This window comes from Delphinus delphis, chromosome 19, assembly GCF_949987515.2.
Source record: "Delphinus delphis chromosome 19, mDelDel1.2, whole genome shotgun sequence".
Classification (NCBI taxonomy): domain Eukaryota; kingdom Metazoa; phylum Chordata; class Mammalia; order Artiodactyla; family Delphinidae; genus Delphinus; species Delphinus delphis.
Window position 1 is genome coordinate 24585384 of NC_082701.1, and position 20879 is coordinate 24606262.

Genomic DNA, 20879 nt, shown 5'->3' on the forward strand with positions numbered 1-20879 from the left:
AGATCAAAGATCGTGATGAGGAATATTAAGGATGTGGAATTGAAGAAACTGACAGGATTTGGGGACTGGCTGGCCACAGAAGGAGAAGGAGGGGTCTAGATGACTGCAGGCCTTGGCTGGAGGCCCCGTAGGTGGAGGGGGCGTGGGGGGATGAGGTCAGACTTGGACCTGGTGAGCTGGAGGTGGTGGCAGGCCAGCCAGGGGAGAGAATACAATAATCAACAGCTAGCTACGGTCCCGAGATGGTGCAGGGGATGCCAGACACTGTGCTAGGCACTTTTCTCAGATGATTTACGTCACCCTCACAATAAACCCATGAGGTAGGTGTTTCTGTTACCCCCTTTGTCTGTTCAAGAGCAAGTGGTGAGGTTGGGCAAGGGGGTCCAGAGCCCAGGGAGCAGTGTGCAGCCTGTAGGGATAGAGTTCCCCGATGGCCAAAGTCTCTGCAGTCCCAGGTCTCTGAGGGGCTCTGGGAGGTGGCATGTTGAGCCCGGATGGTCTTAGGACCATGGGTAAGGACAGAATTCATAACTTTTAGGGGCTGAAGATCCAATGAGATGGTGGGAGTTGTGGCATCTCTGGGTGTCTTTAGAATCTGCTGGCAGCCATGGGTTGCTGGCTGGACTGTGGAGATCTGGGGAGGGAGTGGTGACTCTGGAGGTGTTATCGGGGCTGTGTCTGGGAAACACAGTTTGTGGGCATTTGGTGAAATCTGGGTGGTAGGCTGGAGTGAGGGATTGATTATATAGCCCCCGTAGGGAGTGGGGAGATGATAGGTATGTAATGTCAATGTTGGGGGCACATTCTATGGGAGGGTGTCTATAGATCATAAGACTCAGGAGGACCCCCTAAATTTCTGGGAGCTGGGAAACTCCCCTCATCTGATTTCCCTCCCTTATGGCGAATGTTGGGGCTGTGGCAAACCTACGCAAGCTCCTAAGAACTGGGGAGGTGGCAGGGCAGGGCTGGGGTAACGCCTCACACAGGCTTGCCCATGGCTACTTGACATAGCTCACAGGTGAGTCACCTCTCAGGCCTGAGGAACTCGCAAAGCCACACACACCATCCCCAGCCACACACCACACTCAGTCTTTGACTTGGGCTACTTTCCAAAGGGATTCCACCTTTTGGAACATACGGGGTGCAAGCCCCTCACCTAATACACAGGACAGACGGGGGCAGGACCCCACCCTGGATGCTCTGCTCTGGTCAGATCAACAGAAACCCTCATCACAACCCCCACGTCTGCCTCGCCACCCAGGAAGATCCAGCCACTTCACTCCTTGGGACCTTTTTTTTATTTTAATGAATTTATTTATTTTTGGCCGCGTTGGGTCTTCGTTGCTGCGTGCGGGCTTTCTCTAGTTGTGGCGAGTGGGGGCTACTCTTCGTTGCAGTGCGTGGGTTTCTCATCACAGTGGCTTCTCTTGTTGCGGAGCACAGGCTCTAGGTGCGCAGGCGTCAGTAGTCGTAACACGCGGTCTCAGCAGTTGTGGCTCATGGGCTCTAGGGCACAGGCTCAGTAGTTGTGGCGCATGGGCTCAGTTGCTTCGCAACACGTGGGATCTTCCCGGACCAGGGCTCGAACCCGGGCCCCCTGCATTGGCAGTCGGATTCTCAACCACTGTGCCACCAGGGAAGTCCTCCTTGGGTCTTCTTGGCCAGGTTGCCTGAGCAGGGCCCGAGTCACCTGTAACTTGGAGATATGACCTGTGACCTTGTGGTTTGGTGGTTTCTGATCCTGGGATTCAGCCACCTGGATTTGTCTTCCCAGCAGTGTTCCAAGGAAGAGCCACTTGTAAGAGAAAATGCCTAGAGAGGCATGGCCACCATCTCCAGGTTCCCAGGTGATTCTTAGGTGGGTGGCAGAATTGGACTGGTTATATATGGCCCTGAGGTGTAGAACTAGGATTTTTGGAATGAAGCTATGGGAAGCCAGAATTTGGCTTGACGTGAAGGAGACTTGTGTGACAGAGCCATCCAGAAGGGAGTGGCCACCCCAGGAGCCGACTGCCACTGGGAGTTCTGGTAGAGGCCACTCGTCTCGGGTTTGTCAGGGACCCACCAAAGTGACTTTGAAGGGCCCTAATGTTGGGACTTCCATTCTTTAGGGCAAAGGGGACCGTGAGAATCCTCTTGGTGGCCGGGCCACTGAACACAAGTGTCTTGTACTTTTTTCTCACACATAGCACACAGCTCCCAGAGCAAGGAGAGGCCCCACTGCCCCCTGCTCTCATCTCTGTCTGGGATTTCACTGAAGTTTGTCCCTGGAACCCTGGCATCTGGACTCCCAGGCCTGTTGGTATTAGAACTGGTGAGTTAGCAACCAAACCTGCTGGCACAGAGCAGAGGTCTAGGACTACTTAAGGCCTCTCTGGCTACTGCCAGAGGGAATCTCTAGAACCCAGGCGACAAAATTGCTCTGACATATCATCTCCCACCCCCAGCTGCACTTCCGGAAAACTAGGGGCTGGGTATCCCCATCAGGTTACACTTCTCAGGGGAGGGACTCAGGGTTCACCTTACTGTAGCTAACCCATCCTTTGAATTCCATCAGAGACCTTGAAAAAGAGGAAAGCGATGAGCCTAAGGAAAGCTCTAGAAACCCCAGCCCTGCCCGGAAGGGATGGGGGGCGGTGGGGGGATGGTGGCAGATGGAGTTTGCGGGAACAAGGGTTCTCAGTATAAAGATCCTCAGGGTCAGAGGTAGCACTAGCGGGAGACCACTGGGCTCAGACTGGCATCTCTGCCCCCCACCCCCTCCTGCGAATCAAGAAACCAGGCAGCAAGGCTCTGGGGGCTGCTTTTATGGGGACGACCTGACAGAGGGCATGGTCCGTACAAAACCGGGAACAATACATACATATATATATTATATACAGAGACGCAGTCCTGTGGAAGGCGGGACAGAGGTGGCCCCGGCCGGAGAAACCAGAAGCACCCCCCCACGGCCCCGCCCACCCAGCCCCGCCCCCTCCATCTGCTGAGGCCGAGGAGGTGAAGTGCACGGGCCCAGGCACTGAGACAGCCAGCTCCTTCGGGGGTGGGCGCACGTCTGGGGGCAGGAAGTGGGTGCTGAGAAATACTGATCGATGGCATGGTGTATTTACAGGGGACGAGGAAAAGCCAAAATGGATGGAACAAGCGTCGTTTTTTAAAAAAAGAACAAAAACCCAGGCTGAGGCAGGGGCGTGAGGAAGAGGCAGAATGAGAGATGTCATCTGAAAGGGGAGGGGACCTGGGGTGAGGGTCTCACCTCCCTTGGTCCAAGCCCCAATTTGGGGTTAAAGTGGGGAAACGGAGTCGATTTCACTTAGAAAGCAGGCTGCCAGCAGGGCAGCCCTGGTCTCCAAAAAGATGAAAAGTAGTAAAATTTTGCCCTCCAGTCAAAACATTGGAAAACTGTGGGTGTGGGTGGGGTGAGGCCGAATCTCTGCCGTGTTAGTACAAGGCTTCCAGGTGTGGCCCTGCGTAGGGCAGGACAGGGCCTGGCTCTCCAGTGACAAATGTTCCCCTTGCCTAAAACCAGGCCTCCTAAGCTGACCTCCTGTCCTCCCGCTCATTCCCAGGGTCGGCCAGGAAACCTGGTCCCCAAAGAGGCCGCGGAACAGTTCCAGGAAGAGGTTATGGCTATTTGGCACCTGGGGGAGGGGAGGCACAAGGAGAGACTGAGGGCTGCTGCCCCGAGCAAAGGGGGAGCTGGACATCAGGTGTCCCGGACTCTCCCCTTTTCACGCAGGATACGTGAGAAATCAGTGCAGGGCCAGGCCCAGCCTCCAGGCTCTGGGTAGACGCTACCCATCCTGGGAGGGCAGACAGGGATGGGAGGAGAGGTGTAGAGGCAACCCCTCCCAGCAGGAGGGTCAGGATGCAACAGAACAGCACGATGACGGGGGAGCGGGGAAGGGACAGGAAGGTAGACTCAAGTCGAGAGGCCCAGGGGCCGCCTAGGAGCCCCGTGAGCAGGGAGCAGCCTCCAGGTGGTGAGATGCTGGGAGAGCCCCCGGCCCCTTTCCAGTCCAGAGACAAAGGCTGGAGGTTGTAACGTCTGGCAGTTTGGTCTGCAGGTCCTCGTGTCCATCCACCACCCAGGCCAGCCCTTGGCATCCCATGGCCTCTGTGCCTCAGCCCCAAAGGCTAGAAGGAGGCCATCCTTCCAGCCACCTGTCTGCCCGGGGCCACCTTAAGGGGGCCTGTAATATGGGCCCTCTGGTCCCTGAAGCTGGGGGAGGTGGGGTGGAGGGGTGGGGGAGTCGGGGCACCTGTCCCCAGGCTGGTAGGGGGCGGGGTGAAGTATTGAGGACAGGGGAGGGAGGAGGACAATGGGAGGGGATTAATTATTGTCCGGTCAAGGAATGATTCCTGTTAAGTAGAATTGGAATTCCTCAGTGTTTGCAGGTTTCCTTCCAGTTCCGAGATCTGAAAAACAAAGGGGAGAGGGAGTCAGGCCTGGGCGCTGGGCATGGTCCCTGCCCTTCGGGCCCCCCTGAAGGAGACATGACCCTGAGCTCCCAGCCAGCAGCATGACTCCTCTCTCTCCCTGCAGGATCCACAGGGTGGGTGCCAGACGGGGGCTGCCCTGCCTGCCCCTAGGGCACCCCTGGGCCTACCTTGTCCAGGAGCTTGTCCATCTCTTCCTTCCTCGCCAGCTCTGACTCCTCTAGAACCCGGCGCTGTGCCGTCTCCTTTTTCAGGAACTCAATCTCCCTGGGTACCAGGGGGAGACAGACAGTGGGTAAGGGGGTCTGGTCTAGCTTCCATCCAGAGCGTCTCAGGGTCCTCGGCCCCGTCCTCGGCTCCACCTGGGCCGCTTTTGCCGGCTCCTTGTCCTCAGGTCGGGAGGTCCCAGCTCTTCCCAAAGCCTCTGGGGCCTGGCTTGTTGCCTCTGGCGCCCAGTCATTACAAACCCGGGCATCCCCACCACAGGGCCCTCCAACTTCTGTGCTCCTTGCCTCCCTACTTGGCTGGGGTGGGGAGGGAATGCCACCATAGGCCTCTCAGTCCCCCCTAGGCCCAGGAAGCCCAGCCCCCAGCCACGTACTTCTGCTGGTAGTCCTTGATGAGGCGCTTGGCCTTGCTGTACTTGCGCTCCAGCGCCTGGTACTGGGCCTGGGTCTCCCGCAGGTGCTCGTCCACAGCCTGGCACAAGCTCTGGGCCTCGCCCCAGTAGCCCTCCAGTTTTTCCATGCGCTCCTTGTTCTCCTCCACACTCTGCTCCAGCTGGGCCTTCTCCAGCCGCCACCTCCCCTTCTCCTGCTCCAGGCTCTGCAGCTGAGAGGAAGAAACACCCTGGGTTGGCGGGGGCCAGAGTCGCTGGATGATTCCCGCAGATACGGAGCCCACTGCCCCCCAGCTACTGACTCTCCTTGGCTGGGCCTGAGAACCGAATGCTGGAGAGGGACGAGGTGGGACCACAACCTCAGCCTTCCCAGCCAGGGGCCCTGACACGTGCCACACTCCTAGAAGGCCGGAGGCCCAGGATCGTCGCTGATTAGCTCGGGGCCTTGGGGTAAGGCCACTTCTGTCTTAAGCCTTAGTCCTCCCATCTGTAAAGCAGGAGTGATTCCTTCCTTGCCAAGCTCACAGAGGCTGCAGTGAGATGGTGGAGATAAAGGAGCAGGGCAGGTGAGGGTCACCATTGCCCTCTATCCCCTCTCTGCAGCCCTGGCTTCTGTGGCTTCCTCAACAGTCCTGGCTCCTCTCCCAGCTCCCTGGCCACCCCAGTGCAGACCTCCCAGCGCCCACAGCCCAGTCCTGGGGACTCTGTTCTCTCTCTACTCACCTCCTTCACCACCTCTGTGTACTGAGCCCCGCACCTCCAGCCCAAATTTACTCCCAGCTCCTCAGAGGCACCCTGCCCCCACCCACACAAACCTATTCCTCCTTTTCTGACTAGCCCACCTCCATCCAAAGGTGCCGTCATCTCACTGCCACCCCAGGGCTCAGCTTCAAGCCCCACTGCCTGCCCCTCACACCTCGTTGGCTGCAAACACCCCTTGCCCTCTGTGTCCCAGCCACACAGGCCTTCGTGCACATCCTCAGACCTGCCACATTCCCTCTTGCTGCAGGGCCTTTGCCTCCCCGTTCCCTGCGCCTGGAATGCCCACACCTACCCTCCCACCGCCTCGTCATTTCCCACTAGCTCACCCTTAGGCCCTCTCCTTAGTGCATCACTTCCCTAGAAGTCTCCCGTGATTCCCCTCTGACAGCACAGCCCACACACAGCCCGGCTGCATCAGGCTCTGCTGGCTCTAGCTCAGCGGCCCTGTCCTCTCCTCTAGAGCCCGGGTCAGCTTCTGTGATACCAGTGTCGGTGCAGAGACTCTAAGCCGCACAAGGGCAAGGATCAAATCTGCTTTCGCCCATCACAGGTCCTAGATGGCGCTGAGCACTTAGAAGGCGCCCAGCAGCTCCTCCCCTTCATGCTCCGCATCTACCCAGGAACAAGGCCTGTCACCTCACCCTAGAAAATGCAACTCAAACCCGCCCTTCCTAACCATTCCCTCTGCCTGTGCCCTGGGCAGCCCTGCCCATCCCTGCCGGGACATCACCCGGGTTTCTAACTGGTTCGCCGGCCTCCAAGTCCTGCTCACCCCCACGCCTCCCATTTTGTCGGCAGTGACCTTCCCCCTCGTGGCCCCATACGGCCAAAGAATCAAGGCTGGAGCCCTTAGCAGGGCGTCAGGACACTGCAAGCGTAGCCCACCCTGGCAGTCCAGCTGTCTCCCACTTCTCCCCCACAGGAACGGCTGCCACAGCCTGTGGGCCTCCTTCCAAAGCCAGCCTCCAAGCTCACGCTGGTCTCCCTGCCAGGAATGCCCTTCCCCTGCCTCAGTCATCTAAACCCTGCCCTCCCCCTGGGGCTGTTTCACGCTCTCCTCTCTCCAGGTGTGCTGGTCTAAGCCCACGTGTGGGAGTGCACATGTGTGTACCATGTCTGCACAGTCCCTATGTGCCCCTGCCTCTCCCTGCCACACTGGAAGCCCCAGGGGAACTGGGACTCCTAATGTCCAGGCCCAGCAGGGACCCAGTACAGACCGTGTATCAGAAGTCTGTGTATCTATGCCTGTGAGGGTGTGGGCACCCCGTGTGCTCGTGTGGGTGTCTGTACATAGCACATGTGTGTGTTTGTAGATGTCACGTGTGTGCACCAACTGGTAGCATCAGCATCTCTGTGAGAATGCGCACGTCCTGTGACACTCCTCTTGTGTCTCACAGCGGACGGACACAGCAGACGGACACAGAGGTATTGCCATGTGAAGCATGGGTCCGTTGTCCCCGTGTTATGTCTGAGCAGAGTGGGTGTCTCTAGGTGTCTGGGTGAGTGAGTCTGTGGGTACCACGTGCCTGGACCCCTGGATGGTTTACGTTTACCGCTGGGCTTGTGTGTAGAGGACACGTGTGGGACTGCGTGAACGTGAAGACATCCACGTTCAGCTGTTAGAATGCTGACGGCTAACAGCACAACTTTTTATTGAGCACCTACTATGTGTCAGACACTGTACTAAGGACTTTACGCGTATTATTCTATTTTATCCTCACAGTGATCCTACGGTGTTGGCACTGTTATCAACCCATTTTACAGGTGAGGAGAATGAGACCCAGAGCAGCAAGTGAGTGGTGGAGAGATGGGTCCAGAACTTGTGCTCTTAACACTACCCTCCCTCACCTCAGAGCGGCTGGTTCTGCACGCACCTGTGGGTGGAGGGCAAGGGCCAGCATGTGCAGTGTAAGGGTGGAGGGGTCGTTCCCCCAGCGCCCCACCCCCACTCCCCGCCGCTCTTACCTTTCTTTTCAGCTGCTGGATCTCCGCCTCGGTCACGGCATGCTTGATCTGGAGCTGTGGGGGCAGGGGCACAGGCACTCAGCTCGGGCTGGGGCAGGCAGTACTGAGGGGCTGGATACCAGCCTGCCCTTGCCTTCCACCAGCCCAGGGACCCCTCTGCCCACCTCCTTGAACTTGTGCACCAGCTTCTCAGGCTCCATGTCCACAGGGGACAAGGCATCCTCGTTCTCTGCCAGCTCGAACACCTCGATGGCCATCTCGCCACCTGGAAACGTGGGGCTCAGCTCCTCATCCTCGTCAGTGGCGTATTCTCCTGTCTGCGAAGGGAGACAGGCGGCTGTGCACCCTGCCCACCACAACCTCCCTCAGCCCTGAGGACTGGGGCCTAGGCCAGCAGCAGTCTGCCCATGTCAGACTGGGGGCCACCCAGGGGTGTGGTTCACGCTGCCCTCATCAGACTGGGGGTCACCCAGGGGCATGGTTTGTGTCTACCCCCAACAACCTGGAGAGTCCCCAGAAGACAGGGGTAATTCCCCTGTGAGACTGAGGGCCCTGAATAAACAGCCTCTGCTTTCCCCCTCACACAGCAGGTCCCCTGAGGTCTGGAACTGTCTCCTTCCTCAGACTAGGTCCCCTCAGAGTGGGGGCTCTTAGAGGGAACTACGTTTTTCTTGTAGGACCAGGAAGGCTTTCTGAAGACAGAGGGTGTGACTCTTCCATCAGACTAGAGGTTCTTTAGGGGAAAGGTCTGCATCGCCTCCCTCAGACTGGGGGCTCCCCCAGGATAGGAGCGTTGCTCTGGGGTTCTTCACAAGGCCTGGAAAGTGGCAGAGGCAGAGGATGGCTATAATACTCCATCAAGCCACCAGGGGGCGATGACGCTGCCAGCCAGGCGGAGTCCCTACCTCCTCGTCATCCTCCCCGTACTGGGCGTATCTCTGCTCCATCATCTCCCGCTGCCATCGCTCCTGTTCCAGGGTCTGCTGAATTAGCTGGGCCACCTCACTCTGCTCACCCGGCCGCTCCCGGCCAATCATAAATCTGCAGAGGCACCAGCATCGTTCCCTTTGTCTCTGTCCTTGGCCGGAAAATGCCACCATCCTCCCCGCTGGTATTCCCCTCTCCACATCCAGGTCCTCCCAGGGAGGTGAAATGAAAGAACTGAGTCCAGAGACTGCAGAGTGTTAATAATGAATGGGGTAGCAGGGGGCCCTTATTGGGTTTCCTTCCCAGGAGAAGCAGAGGCCCACTAGCCCTTCTGGCCAGTTTGTGGGGTGGGGAGACATCAGCCAAACTTCAGGCTAGGCCGCAGGGCACAGGAGTTCGGGAGGTGCCAGCATAGGAGCTCTTCCCCCACCACATGGGAGAAAACGAGGCAGGGGATTGGCGAAGCCGACCCTGGGGCTGTAGACGGGTGTCTTGTGTGCACTCCAAGGCCCTGAGCTTCAGGAAGGGGCGGGATGATGGCAACTAGAGATTAGGATGGAGAGGAAATAGTGGAACTTCCAGGCACCAGCCCCTCCTCTCCGTGGCCACCCACATCCTGTTTCTCTACCACCCTTTTCTGGGGGCAGTGCCCCTCTTGGAGGGGGCAGGGAGTGGTCCTTGAATGTTATGCCAGAGAGGAACGTAGGGAGCTTCTAACCCAACCCCTTTAATTGACAGACCCCGGGAGGAGTCTTCACAGGAATCACCAGGCTAGAGAGGAGGGAGGGATCAACTGCAATTTGGATAACATCCTCCCTGCATGTCTCGGATCTTCAGTGAATGAGTCAGGACAGGCAGGGAGAAAGGAGAATAAGCCCAAGAGGCCAGTGTGGAGGCATGGTGGACAACGGGCCTTGAAGCCTGAGTGCTGGTGGCTAGCAGCAGTCAGGGGCTAGAGATGCGAAGGCAGACAGGGCAGGGGATAGGCACACAGCAGTTCCTTCTGGCAGGGAGATGGTGAAAGCTCCTCTGTAAGTTGGGCCACCCAGAGTCTTCACTAGGCGTGGGCAGCTGGGCAAAGTGGCCAGATGAGGGCTGAGCCTCCTGTCTGCTCCCACTGCCCACCGCCCCCACCCTCCCGGGCCTCACCGCACACGGCCCTTGGTGTTCCGGAGCACGGAGGCTGCAAAGCTCTGGGTCACTCCCACCAGACTTGTTCCATCCACTTCCACCAGGAGATCATTCACCTGGATCCTAAGGGAGGTGACACTGGTTAGGGGGGGTCACGAGGCGAACTGTGGAGCTGGGGTAGACATGGCCCCCCTCCCATCAGTAACTCAAGGCTCAGTCCCCACAGGGACCTGGTACTTTGTCTGCCTGCATAAGATGCATGAGGCCGGAGGACCAGGTATCAGCCAGGCCCATGGGCAGTGAGACCAGGCATCCAGGACCAGGAATGGTGGCAAGCACACTTGCCATGACAATCACAAGCTATTTCCCCTCCTCCACCACACTCAGCGGACCAGTGTGACATCCACAGAGCTCATCACGGCCATGCACACCAGCAAGGGCCTGCCGCGCACACGTAACACACAGCCTTCTTATACATCCATTTCCGTGCAGACCTGAGTCCGCAGATTTCCTCCAAATGCCTGAGACCTGTGTTCTCACACAGTCCCACAGGGTCACCCCCTGCCCCCATACAGGTGCACAGCCCCCAACACGCCCCAGCTGTGGTGCTGGAAGCCCTTGTTCTCCACACAAGGAGATGGGGGTGGTCCAGACAGGCCGCCGAGGGGGACGAAAGCGTGGGAGGGACCCTCGGCCACCTCCTTCCTCCACTCCCACCTCCCCCCAGAATGCCAGGCCTCCCCGCAGGGCTCCCACACAGAAATGGAGGAGACAGCCTACTGTAAACAGCTCACACCAACACGCCTCGTGTGGGGACACTCTCACATGCACACACACTCCCCACGCGGCCAACGAGAGACCATGGGAAAGGCTCTGGAAAGTTCAAATGAGGGGGTAAGTGAAAGAGCAGGGATGGCCTTCCTTCCTCTTCTCTGACCCCCCAACCCCAGCCCGCCATGCCACCTGGGCTGCAGCAGACAGAAGCTCCCTGAGTGAGGCAACCCCACCTCCAGCATCATGACCCCGGTCCTCGCAAGGACACCCACTCACCTCTGTCACGTGGAGGGGTCTGTGCTTAGAGGTACCACAAGGTACCCCTGATATCAGCCTTTAACTTACAATAACCCGGGGTGCCCTACAGCTGTTCCCACTCCCCCTCTGCAATCCACACAGTAGGGAGGCTCCAGAGGGGTCACTGGGCTGCCCGTAACTCCAGGGGGTCTTCCTGAGCCCTCTGACCCACAGAACTCACACCCTCCAGCCTCAGAGGCCAAACATAGGCACACAGGCAAGAAGCAGCCTCCTCCCTGGCATGCCCCCACTGGCTCTTCCAGCCTCACCGCACACCTGATCCCTTGTGGTCTCTAGCTCCAGTTATACCTGCCTGCTTTCGGTGCCCTGCCTGCAATGCCTTGCATGCCCCACTCCCTCAGCCTAGCTAACTCTTGCTCATGCTTCGGGTCTCAACTCCAACATCACTTCCTCCAGGAAGACTTCCCTGATACCCAGAGAGGTCAAGCCCTCCTGTTTTAGGGTTTAGTGGCACCCTGTATTTTTCTCTGTTTCACCATTTTCTGTGTATCCACTATTCATCCGTCTGCCTCACTACACTACATGCTTCCTGAGGGCAAGGCCTCAACACTGACTCCCCAGCGCCTGGCACCAGCCCTACAACAGGGTCAGAGGCTCAGTGTTTGCTAAACTAAAAAAAAGCTCACAGGTACTCTGCTAGGACAGAGCCTCCACACCCGTGCTCTCCTCCCCATGGCCCAACACACACTCAAAACCAGGACACACAACACCTACATATAGCCTCCTAGCATGCACATGCCATGAGGCCGAGCACTCCGCCTGTTCTGTTCACTGTACCCCCAGGGCCTGGACCAGCACCTGGCACAGTAGTGCTCCACGAACATCTGAGCCCCACACAGGTAGTGGCCCACCCCATACATGATGGCTGATCAGGGAAGGGGAGGCGGTACCTGCCGTCCCGATGGGCCGCACCGCCTTCAGTCACAGTCTTAACGAAGATGCCCAGCTTCTCCAGGCCCATGTCTGCCCCGGCCCCCATGCCAATGATGCTGATGCCCAGGCCCTCGGAATCTGCAAAGCAGAGGGTGATGAGAAGCAGGTAGGGGGGTGGGGTGAGGAGCTCCAGCCTGGGGCTTGCAGGGGACAGAGTGAGAGACTCCCCATCCCCTACCCTCGTGCTGAGGTATGGCCTCACCTCAAGAAGCAGTCTCCACGTGGGGGTGTCCCACACCTGGGGAAGGGACATGGTTCTGGCCACCTCTTCTCTGCCAACTAGGATGCTCTTGGGTCACTGCCTGCCCTCTGCCCCATCCAAAGAACAGACGGGCAGCAGAGGTGCTGAGGGGTACTGTCTGGATGCAGATGCAGGTGTGTGGTGGCCACAGGACCACTGGGGGAGCCACGATGGGGATGATCTCCCCCCTCCCTAAGCAGTCTCATCGCTGCTCACAGCCTTTACAATTCAAGACCTCCCGCTTTTGTCTCCCCCTAGACCCACTCCTCTCTCCACAGCTGCTGCCCCCGCCTGTCTAACGGGCTTCTGACATCCAAACTCATGATCTTCCCCCACAAACAGGCTTTTCCTGTCTGCCACTCCTTCATGGGGCCTGGGAGCCACCTGGATTCCTCCCGCCCCCTCGTACCCTCTGTGGAAGCCAAGTAACCACCGACTCTTGCCGATCCCACCTTCTAAGAAGCTCTCAAGTTGTTCATCCACCTCCTGCATGGCCATCGTCTTGTCCACACCGCAGTGGCCCCTCTCCATCCACTTATAACCCTTCACCCCACAGCACAGCCTGGTGTGGTCTCTCTAGAATACCTTTCCCAGGCCTCGCAAGACTTCCGGTCCATCTTAGAAAAAAGTGGTCTACAAGGCCTTGTTTGCACACCCTTCTTCCCCCACCCTCTGAATCCACCAGGTCTCTCCTCTCTCCCACACACTCCCCTGATCTCCTCTTCAGGGCTCAACTCAAGCATCACTTCCTTGGGGATCCCCCCGAGTCTGGTCAGGTTTCCTGTTAAATGCTGTTATAGCGGCCCCTCCCTTCTTTTCCCGGCCCCCTCACTGTACACAAGGACGTAGTTAGATGTGACCATTCCACCCAGGCCTGCCCCCCACCTCCACCGTCGCTCTCCCATCAAGGCTTGGCCCACACAGCCCAGGACCCAGCCCCCAGTGCTCCCGGGGGGCCTGATGACTTCAGGAGCACATAGTGCAGCATGACAGGGGTGGTGGCGGTAGGAGCTTGGGCTGGGCTGAGTCTGTGGGGCCGTGGGGCGCTGACAGAGGCCCAGTTAGAGGTAGAAGCAGAACGTCTCTGTGGAAGCGCCTGAGGGTCCAGGGTGGAAGCTGGCACGGGGGAGGAGGCGCAGGAGGCCCGGCTCACCCTTCTCCAGCTCCACAGGGAACAGCTCCAACCTCTCCACCCGCTTCTCCAGCTCGTACTCAGCAGAGGCTGCCATGGGATCCACGTCCTCGTTGCGGCGATCATAGTCCTCGTTGGAGTAGGTGCTGAACACCTGGGGAGGAAGCCGCCTGTCAGAGGAGCCCGCAGGAGGGCGAGCGCTAAACCGCTGAGAGGGGGCCCAAAGGGCAGGCTGCGCCCCCCGCCGCGCTCCCCTCCTGCCACAGGCCTCCCCCAGCCCGCAATGACCCCAGCTCAGAGTGGGGGCCCTTCTGGTTCCGGAACTGTGGGGCGAGAGAGAAAGGGAGCCAGCCTTGCCGCATCCACACCATTACTCCCCTGCAGCTCCGACCACATGAGCATGGCCAACTGGAGTAGGAAAGGAAGGTCAATGCCGGAGAAACGGTCACACTCAGGAACCCAGGTCCCCAGGTCAGAGAGAGATGGACAGACAGCCCCTGTCCCAGACAGAGGCGAGGGTGGGCACGGACACAGACGGCAGGAGAGAGGAAGGAACAGGATGAGTGGAAGAGGGGCAGAGGAGAAAGAGTGAAGGAGATGCTGGAGGATGCCACATTTGGGGGGTGGCGGACGGGAGTGGAGACGCAGGGAGGGGGAAGGGAGGAGAGAGAGCGGTAGAAAGAGGCAGAGGGGCACCCAGGACCCAGCTGACCTGAACCTGAAGTGGAGGCCAGGGTGGAGGAGGGAGGCAGGAAGGACCACCTCTACCCCCACGGAGAGAGGGCAGGCCAGAGGAGCCCCTGTGGCCTTGCCTGCACAGCCAGGCCTCAGTCTCCCTCTAGAACCTCAGCTCTCTGAGGTACGCCCCTATCCCCAGGGCACTAGGAGGCCTGGGCAGAGGTCCTGGGCCCGGTGCCCTGCAGAAAGCAAGGAGAGCGGGAAGGTGGCAGCCTCTGACACTGTCCACAGCGAACCCGGCCTTACTGTCCCCCGTACCCCTCTGCCGTCTCTCAGCAGAAAGGGAAATTCCCCAGCCTGACCCTCCTCCAAAGAGCAGAGAAGTTAGGACAAGGGCTCTGCAGGAGTGCCTAATTCTGGGCCCAGGCAGGGTGCCCCTGGTGGGAGGTTAATGAGCACCATTTGGGGTACCGTGACGTGTTCCTGCTGCACTGCCTGCAGCGACAGGCTGGTACCACTTGGAGCCAAGCGGGGGCGACGAAGGGTGGCAGCAGCTCTATCAGATGGCTGGGCCTGAGGCCTGAGCAGCTGAAGTGGGGCACCGTCTCCCCCAAGGCCCCTGCCAGGGCCCCACTCCTCCAGGAGCAGGCTCCACGGGCACCCAGGCCGGCAGCGGCACTCTCGTGTCCCAGCCGTGGTTTGGTGTCACCCCCGCGAAGCCCCACCACTCCCACAAGGGGGCTCCTAGCTGGAGGAGTCCATGTGGGTCACTTAACTCACTGCCCTCAACTTCACAGCATCAGAGAAAGTTGAACACAAACCCTTAAAAGCTCCTTGTGGATTGTGCAGTAGTCGGGCTGCCCCCCTGACCTCTGGCCAGCAGCCCCAAGCTCCTGGGAGGGACAGGCTACCTCATCCACACATAGTGCAAAATGCCAGGTCCGCTGCCCAAGGTCACGGGGGTTAGGCTGTGACAGGGCGGGATGAGACTGGAGGGTGGGTCACTGAGACTCTGTCCCCTTTGCACATATGCCCCAGGCCCTGGGACAGGGGCGGGTGTGTGCCTAGACCTGGCAAACTGGCTTTGGCCCCCTTTTGTACCTGAGTCCCTTTGACCCTCACCTTCTACTCCAGCAGAGATGGTCCCTTCATCCCTCAGTCTATGTGGTGGCCTGGGTCAACAAAACCCCCCCATTGTGTGCACACGCAAACACACACACACACACACACACACACACACACACACACACACACACAGAGTGACCTCCATAACACCCTCACAGCCTGTCCTGGGCTTCGCCCTCCCCTCTTTTCTCAGCCTATCAAATCCTGCCCCCTGCAGGAAACCCAGGCCTCAGGCTCAGAGGTCCCAGACCACCCCTCACCACTGCCCACCACCATGTGCCCAGCCTACCTCAGGGCCCTGGACCCAGTCCCCCCTCTCCAGGTGACAATCTGGAATTGAGCTCTCTGTCCTCAGCAGAAGCCTCCGTAAAGGCAACAATTGGGTCATCCAAGGGGCACAAGACCTGGACTTAGTATCAATGCAGGGGGCGCAGCAAAGAGAGGGAAAAACTGGGGGGTGGGGGGAGGAAATTCCCAGTAAGGTCAAACGTCAGACACGCACAGGCGGCACCCCACACCACAGGCTCCCACACACAGGCGAGCAACAGTCACCAGGGAGTCAGAGAGCACTGTTCCAAATCATGTGCTATTTTCTACCCAAAAATCAGGGTAAGGTGTCAAATATAGACAGTCAGAGGCCCAGGGCTGAAAGACCAAACTCCAACTGAGGGGATCAGACAGCTCAGAGAACTGCCGGTGGTGGTGGTGGGGGAGGTCCTGACCGCCTCAGTGGTCCCCACCTCTGTCCTCAGTGTCCCCAGAAACACCCATAATCTTCAATTCTCTCCCTCCAGGATGCCAGCACCTTCAGAAGAGGAGAGGGGAGGGGAAAGGGCCTGTGAGGTCACAGCTGGGGGAAGGGGCTGGCCCAGGCGGGGAGTAGCACTTTTCAGGCCCCCTGGGGTGGAGGTGGGAGAGGAACAGAGGTTAAGATGCTGGGGCAGGTGAGAGGAAACTTGGGCAGCTTCAGTGTCCAGGAGTAGTTATGGAAACTTCAGGCAAACAGATGAGGGTTTGACTGGTGAGGGGTAAAGGCTGGACTTTCCTTGGCCTGGACACCCCCATGAAGCCGACTTGGAATTGGGCACAGCTGAGCCTGGCGTGGTGAGAAAGAGCCTTTAGGCTGAAGGTGCCAGCCGAGAATGGAGGGTAGTAGGAAAGGCTGTGGTAGCAGGAGGGCTGTGGTTCTTAATTCTCCCAGGGATCTCACCATCAACATTCTCCTGAGGATCTCAGGGCACTGGCACAACCCACAAACCAATCACCAATAGTGTGTGTGTGTGTGTGTGTGTGTGTGTGTGTGTACGCAGCTGAGTCCCCAAAAAAGAGGGCACCCAGAGAATGAGGCAAGAGCGCCTGGGTCCTGCCAAGGCCAAGAGCAAAAGCACCTGGGGGTTTCCCAGCCTCACCCCCTCCCTTCTCCACACCCCTCAGAAGGCCTAGCCTCCTCAAAACCCACAGAAAGCGCCTGCTCCCCGTGGAACCCTGTACCCCCACCTCGGGAGCTGGCCCAGCACACACCCCGGGGAACAGGGCCCGAGTCACATGGCCCCAGCTCAGCTCAACCTCACAGACCTGCTTCCCTCTTTCAGTTCTGTAAAGTTGGGGTGAGGGCTACAGACATTGTGGAGGAAGGGCTGCAGGCCACTGCACGTTCCTGCTCCTCCATCCCCCCATGCAGCTCTGGTGCAGGGGGAAAGCAGGGGTGTTTCTAAGCTCCCCAGGCTCCTCCAGCCCAGAGTGGAGTAAGGACCAAAGTGGGGAGGCTCTCCTGAGGACACAGATACACACGCACACACACATACACAGACACACCTTCCCACCACCCAAGCCCACGCCTCTGGCAGCCTCTGGAGGACGAAGGTCTGGGAAAGGAAGGGAAAGCAGGTGTCCCAGGACCCGCGCAGGGCAGGGCAGGTGAGCCCCAGAGCTGGGCGGGGCAGCGGGCTCAGGAACCTGAGGGCAGGTCAGAGCAGGCCACCCCGGCTCAGGCCTAAAACTCTTCCCCCTCTGACAAACAGCTGGAAGTCCCCCACGCCCCCCTTAGGGTGGTAACTTCTGGGAAGGGGGCTGGGTGACAGGGCTTGACTCAGCCTGCCAAACCCGGCTGGCTGGCGAGGCGGGGGCGACTGCGTGCACGTGGCAGGGGCGGCGCGGGGGCGGGGAGGGGGTTCACTTACTTGGATGGGCGCCGTGCTGAAATGGATCTTCCGGCTCGGGGCCGGGTCCTCTTCTTCCGAAAGCCCCGGGATCTCCACACACCCCGACTCGGGCTCGTAGGGGGGCTCACCCTCCTCCTCATCTTCGTCGTCGTCCTCCTCCAGGGCACTGCCCCCAGAGTCCTCCCCCAGCCCACTGTAGGCGCTCACGTCCACCAAGTCCGCCTCCGAGAAATCCTCCTTCTTGGACTCGTCCACCTCCTCGGGGGCCACGTCCGGGGCCCGGCCATTGCCCACCCCTCTCTCAGGCGCCGCCACGGTCGCCGCCTCCTCCTCGGGGGCCGCCTGGGCCTTCTGCTCCTCGGGCGCGGGGCTGGCGGTGGTTGCCAAGGCGCTGCCATTCTCCAGGGCCGCATGGACCGTCACCTCCGCCTGGATCACCTCCGCGGGCGCCGCCTCGGCCTCCGACTCCCCGCTCTCCTCCACCTCCACCGGCTTTATCTTGCGCACCTCCCGAGGCTTGGGGGGCGGCCGCGCGGGGGCCACTCGGTGCTGCGGGGGCTGCTGCCCTCCGGGGCCGCGCTCCTTCTCGGCTGGGGCATCCCCCGACGGGGCGGGCGGCGGCGGGGGCGGCTGAAACACCCGGGACCGCCTGCTGACCAGCTTCGAGTTGACCTGGGGCGCCCCGGCGGCCGCGGCCCTGGGCAGCCCCGGCGCGCGGTGGAGGCCGGTCCTCGAGTCGGCCTTCTCAAAGACGGCGCTGAGCTGACTGACCGTCGGCGACACGGCGTCGGCGTCCAGCTTGTCCAGCGCCTCGGTGCTGCCGTTGAAGCGCACCACGACGTCCAGCTTCCGGTCCTGCAGGCCGGCGCGCTCCTGCCTCAGCAGCCGCCGCGCCGCGGCCTCCTTGTCGCCGCCCGCGGCCGCCGGGACGCTCCGTTCGAACAGCTTCCGCGTCTCCTGCAGCCGGGACGGCGGGTGCGGCGGCGGCGCAGGCTGAGCGGAGGGCGCGGGCTTGGAGTCGAAGCGGCTCACGCGCTCCGACACGCTGGTGCCCAGCTTCAGCAGGGCACTATGGTCCACGTTCTCGTTTAGGCTGCTGGCCCGCGGCAGCGACAGGCGCACGCCGCGCTCGGGCGCCCGCAAGGCCTCAGTGGGGCCCGCGCCGCCGCCCGCCTCGCCCGGCGCGCCCGCCGTCGTGCCCATCTGCAGGAACATACTTTTGATGCGGTGGACGTTGGAGCCATATTTCTTGTGGTGGGCCGCCTTGGGTGCCTCGTCTGGCCCGGGCGCGTCGGGCGGCTTCAGAGCCTGGATGCCCGCCTCGTAGGCGCTGCGGTGCGGGGAAGCGCTCCGGAGGGGACCCCCGGGCCCCCGCGGCTCCGTCTTCATCATAGTGGGGGGAGCCGGGTTCTCATCCCCACGCTTCCCGCTCCCCCCTTCCAACAGGCGGCTGGCCAAGTCGGGACCACCGCCCCCTCCCCCAGAGAAAAGGAACCCCGAAAGGCCTTTTTTAGCCTCCCCCCAAAACCAAGCTGCTCAAAACAGTTAACCTCGCTTTAAAAAAAAAAAAAAGGGAAAAAATATCTCCGAGAGCCCTGTGTGGGTCGCCTCCCCCAGTCAAGCTGCCAAAGACAGCCAGCCCCTCTACCAAAGACCGAGCGGCCTGGAACGGTCGCCCCCACCCAAATTAGAAAAGCGGCGGCCGGGGCCGGTGGGACTGCGAGCCCTGCCCGCGAAGCAGCAGCGGAGGCGCCGGCTCACATCGTCCGAGGCGGTGTCAGCGGGGCTGGTAGCCCCGGCACCCCCAACCCCGGCCGGGGGCCTTGGCTCTTGGGGGGCCCGGCACCAGGGCGCCCATGGCTGCTCGGCCGGCCCGGGCCGCTCCGCCGCTGCACTACCCTCCCTCCCTCCCTCCCCCCCGCGCCCCGAGCCTCGGTCTTTCTCTGGCTCTGCCCGAGCGGCGGCTGCCGGAGACCAAGCGGCTGCCCTTCTCGCAGCCGCCGCTGGGGACTGGCACCTCTGGGTCCTAAAGGGATCGGATTTCCGGGGCCGGAGCCTGTGAGCCCTCCCCTTCCCCTCCACGCGATTGTATTCCCCTCCCCTGCCCGTTCCTCGCCACAGCCTTCCACTGACCCCAGACGCTGGCTTGTACACTTCAACCCTTCCATCCCAACCTCTGACTGTGGCTTTTCACAACCCACATAACCGCACTCCCACTAAATATTGGGGGTTGGCAAGCCAACCACTGTGGTCTCAGTGTGGCCCTCCTCTACCCGAGGTGTGGAGGGAGAATAGTGGGGCGGGGCAAAGGATCATTTCCTTCAATGTCCTTGGAGCTTCCTAGTATAGTTCACTTTGAAAATTTTAAAAATTCAGATTGCCCTGGAATCTGCATTTTAACAATTTCCCATAGGGAACATTTTGCACCCTTTAACGCGTGAAACCTTGGCCCAGTGTTGCTGGCCTTATGGTGGAGGAGGAAGGGGAAGAGAGAAAGGAGATGGTCCTCATCACCCAGGTGGCAGTCCGAAGCTGGCTTTTGCCCTCTGCCATTCTGAAGAGGGTGTCCTGTCACCTGCCTGCACTGCACCCAGGCTGGGAAAGAAGGGGTGGTATGCCTGTCTTCACGGCCTCACTAGAGCACTCCTGCCTCTCAAACAGGAAGAAGGAGTTTTGGAGGAGGAATTCTGGAGGCCTCGGGCCAGAGTTTCACCAGTGAGAGCTCTAGCTTGGATCTCTACTCTAAAGGATTCTGGCCACTGTGTGCAAGTGTGTGTGGGGAGGGAGGGGGAAGGGGGGCAGTGACCTATACGTTCCCTGTCCTGGCAGCTGTTTTGATGCTCCCCCCAACCCCCACATACACAACAAGGGGCCTGGGGTTGCCCTCTACCCTTCCCCAGATGCCAGGGCCTGGGAGTGAAGGTCCACCCCCTAGACCATGACAGATCCAGATGCACGGCTTCACTCCACAGATCCCAGAAAATGATGAACATTGTGGACCCTAGGACCCAGAGAACAACTCAGGCACAAAGCCTCCCCCCACTCCCAGCTGCTTCCTGCATCTCGGGCCTTCCTGCAGCCTCTGCCTCCTCCCCCGCCCTCTTCCCTTCCATCCTCTTCCTCTTCTCCCCAATCTCCCACTACCCACTGCCCTTGCCTGGAAGGGCTGTCGAAAGGAATCCTCTCACCTCTCCACTGTTGGGATATGTGTGGGTTTTGTGGGATATAAACTGGTTAGCACGTGCAAAAGAGCGTGGGGGATGGGGTGTGGGAAGCCGCCTGGGAACCCTGAATATTGGGACAGGGAGGGGCGAGGAACCACAGGACTGGATCTTGAGGCTGGCAATCCTGAGGGTAACGGAGAGGAACGATCTGGGTTCCGAGCAGGAGGTTTGGGACTTGGGTTTCCAAGCTCAAGTCTGGGATTTGAACCTCCCCACCCACAGCGCCCCCGCCCCCGGCCCCGCCCCCGCTCAACCTCACTATAGAAGTTGGGTGAGACAGAAGTCTCACCTAGTTGGGGGTTTGGGCGGTGTCCTCAGAAGCTCTTGTGTGGATTGGGGGAGGGTACAGGCCCCTGGGTGTTCCGCCCAGAATCTCCCACACCCTTTGGTGAGTCATTCTAACTGGTCCCAGCCCAAGGGGTCAGTGCCCATGCTTCTGGCCAGGTGG

General features: G+C 60.1%; 1 protein-coding gene and 1 long non-coding RNA gene across 2 annotated transcripts; one reads left to right on the top strand and one right to left on the bottom strand.

Moving 5' to 3' along the window:
- The first annotated feature begins 213 nt into the window (after positions 1–213).
- LOC132414204 (uncharacterized) lies at positions 214–7957 on the top strand. Its single transcript, XR_009516907.1, has 4 exons — positions 214–320; positions 5263–5509; positions 7545–7585; positions 7799–7957. It is a non-coding gene; the product is annotated as an uncharacterized lncRNA (long non-coding RNA).
- PPP1R9B (protein phosphatase 1 regulatory subunit 9B) lies at positions 2793–19108 on the bottom strand. The gene is made up of 10 exons (XM_059996585.1): positions 17226–19108; positions 13264–13396; positions 11827–11947; positions 9863–9967; positions 8692–8827; positions 7951–8103; positions 7787–7840; positions 5042–5271; positions 4611–4707; positions 2793–4419 (listed from the first exon to the last, which is right to left on the bottom strand). Exons 1-10 carry the CDS (start codon positions 18597–18599, stop codon positions 4366–4368), a joined length of 2457 nt encoding a protein of 818 aa, XP_059852568.1. The 5' UTR covers positions 18600–19108; the 3' UTR covers positions 2793–4365.
- Between the last annotated feature and the right edge of the window lie 1771 nt (positions 19109–20879).

Excerpts from the sequence above, each read along its gene's own strand:
- PPP1R9B (XM_059996585.1), bottom strand. The coding sequence starts at position 18,599 with ATGATGAAGACGGAGCCGCGGGGGCCCGGGGGTCCCCTCCGGAGCGCT. Across the intron at positions 8,104-8,691 it reads ACGGGGAGGATGACGAGGAG|ACAGGAGAATACGCCACTGA; the intron begins GTAGGGACTCCG and ends CTCCCTTCGCAG. Across the intron at positions 4,420-4,610 it reads TGGACAAGCTCCTGGACAAG|ATCTCGGAACTGGAAGGAAA; the intron begins GTAGGCCCAGGG and ends TTTGTTTTTCAG.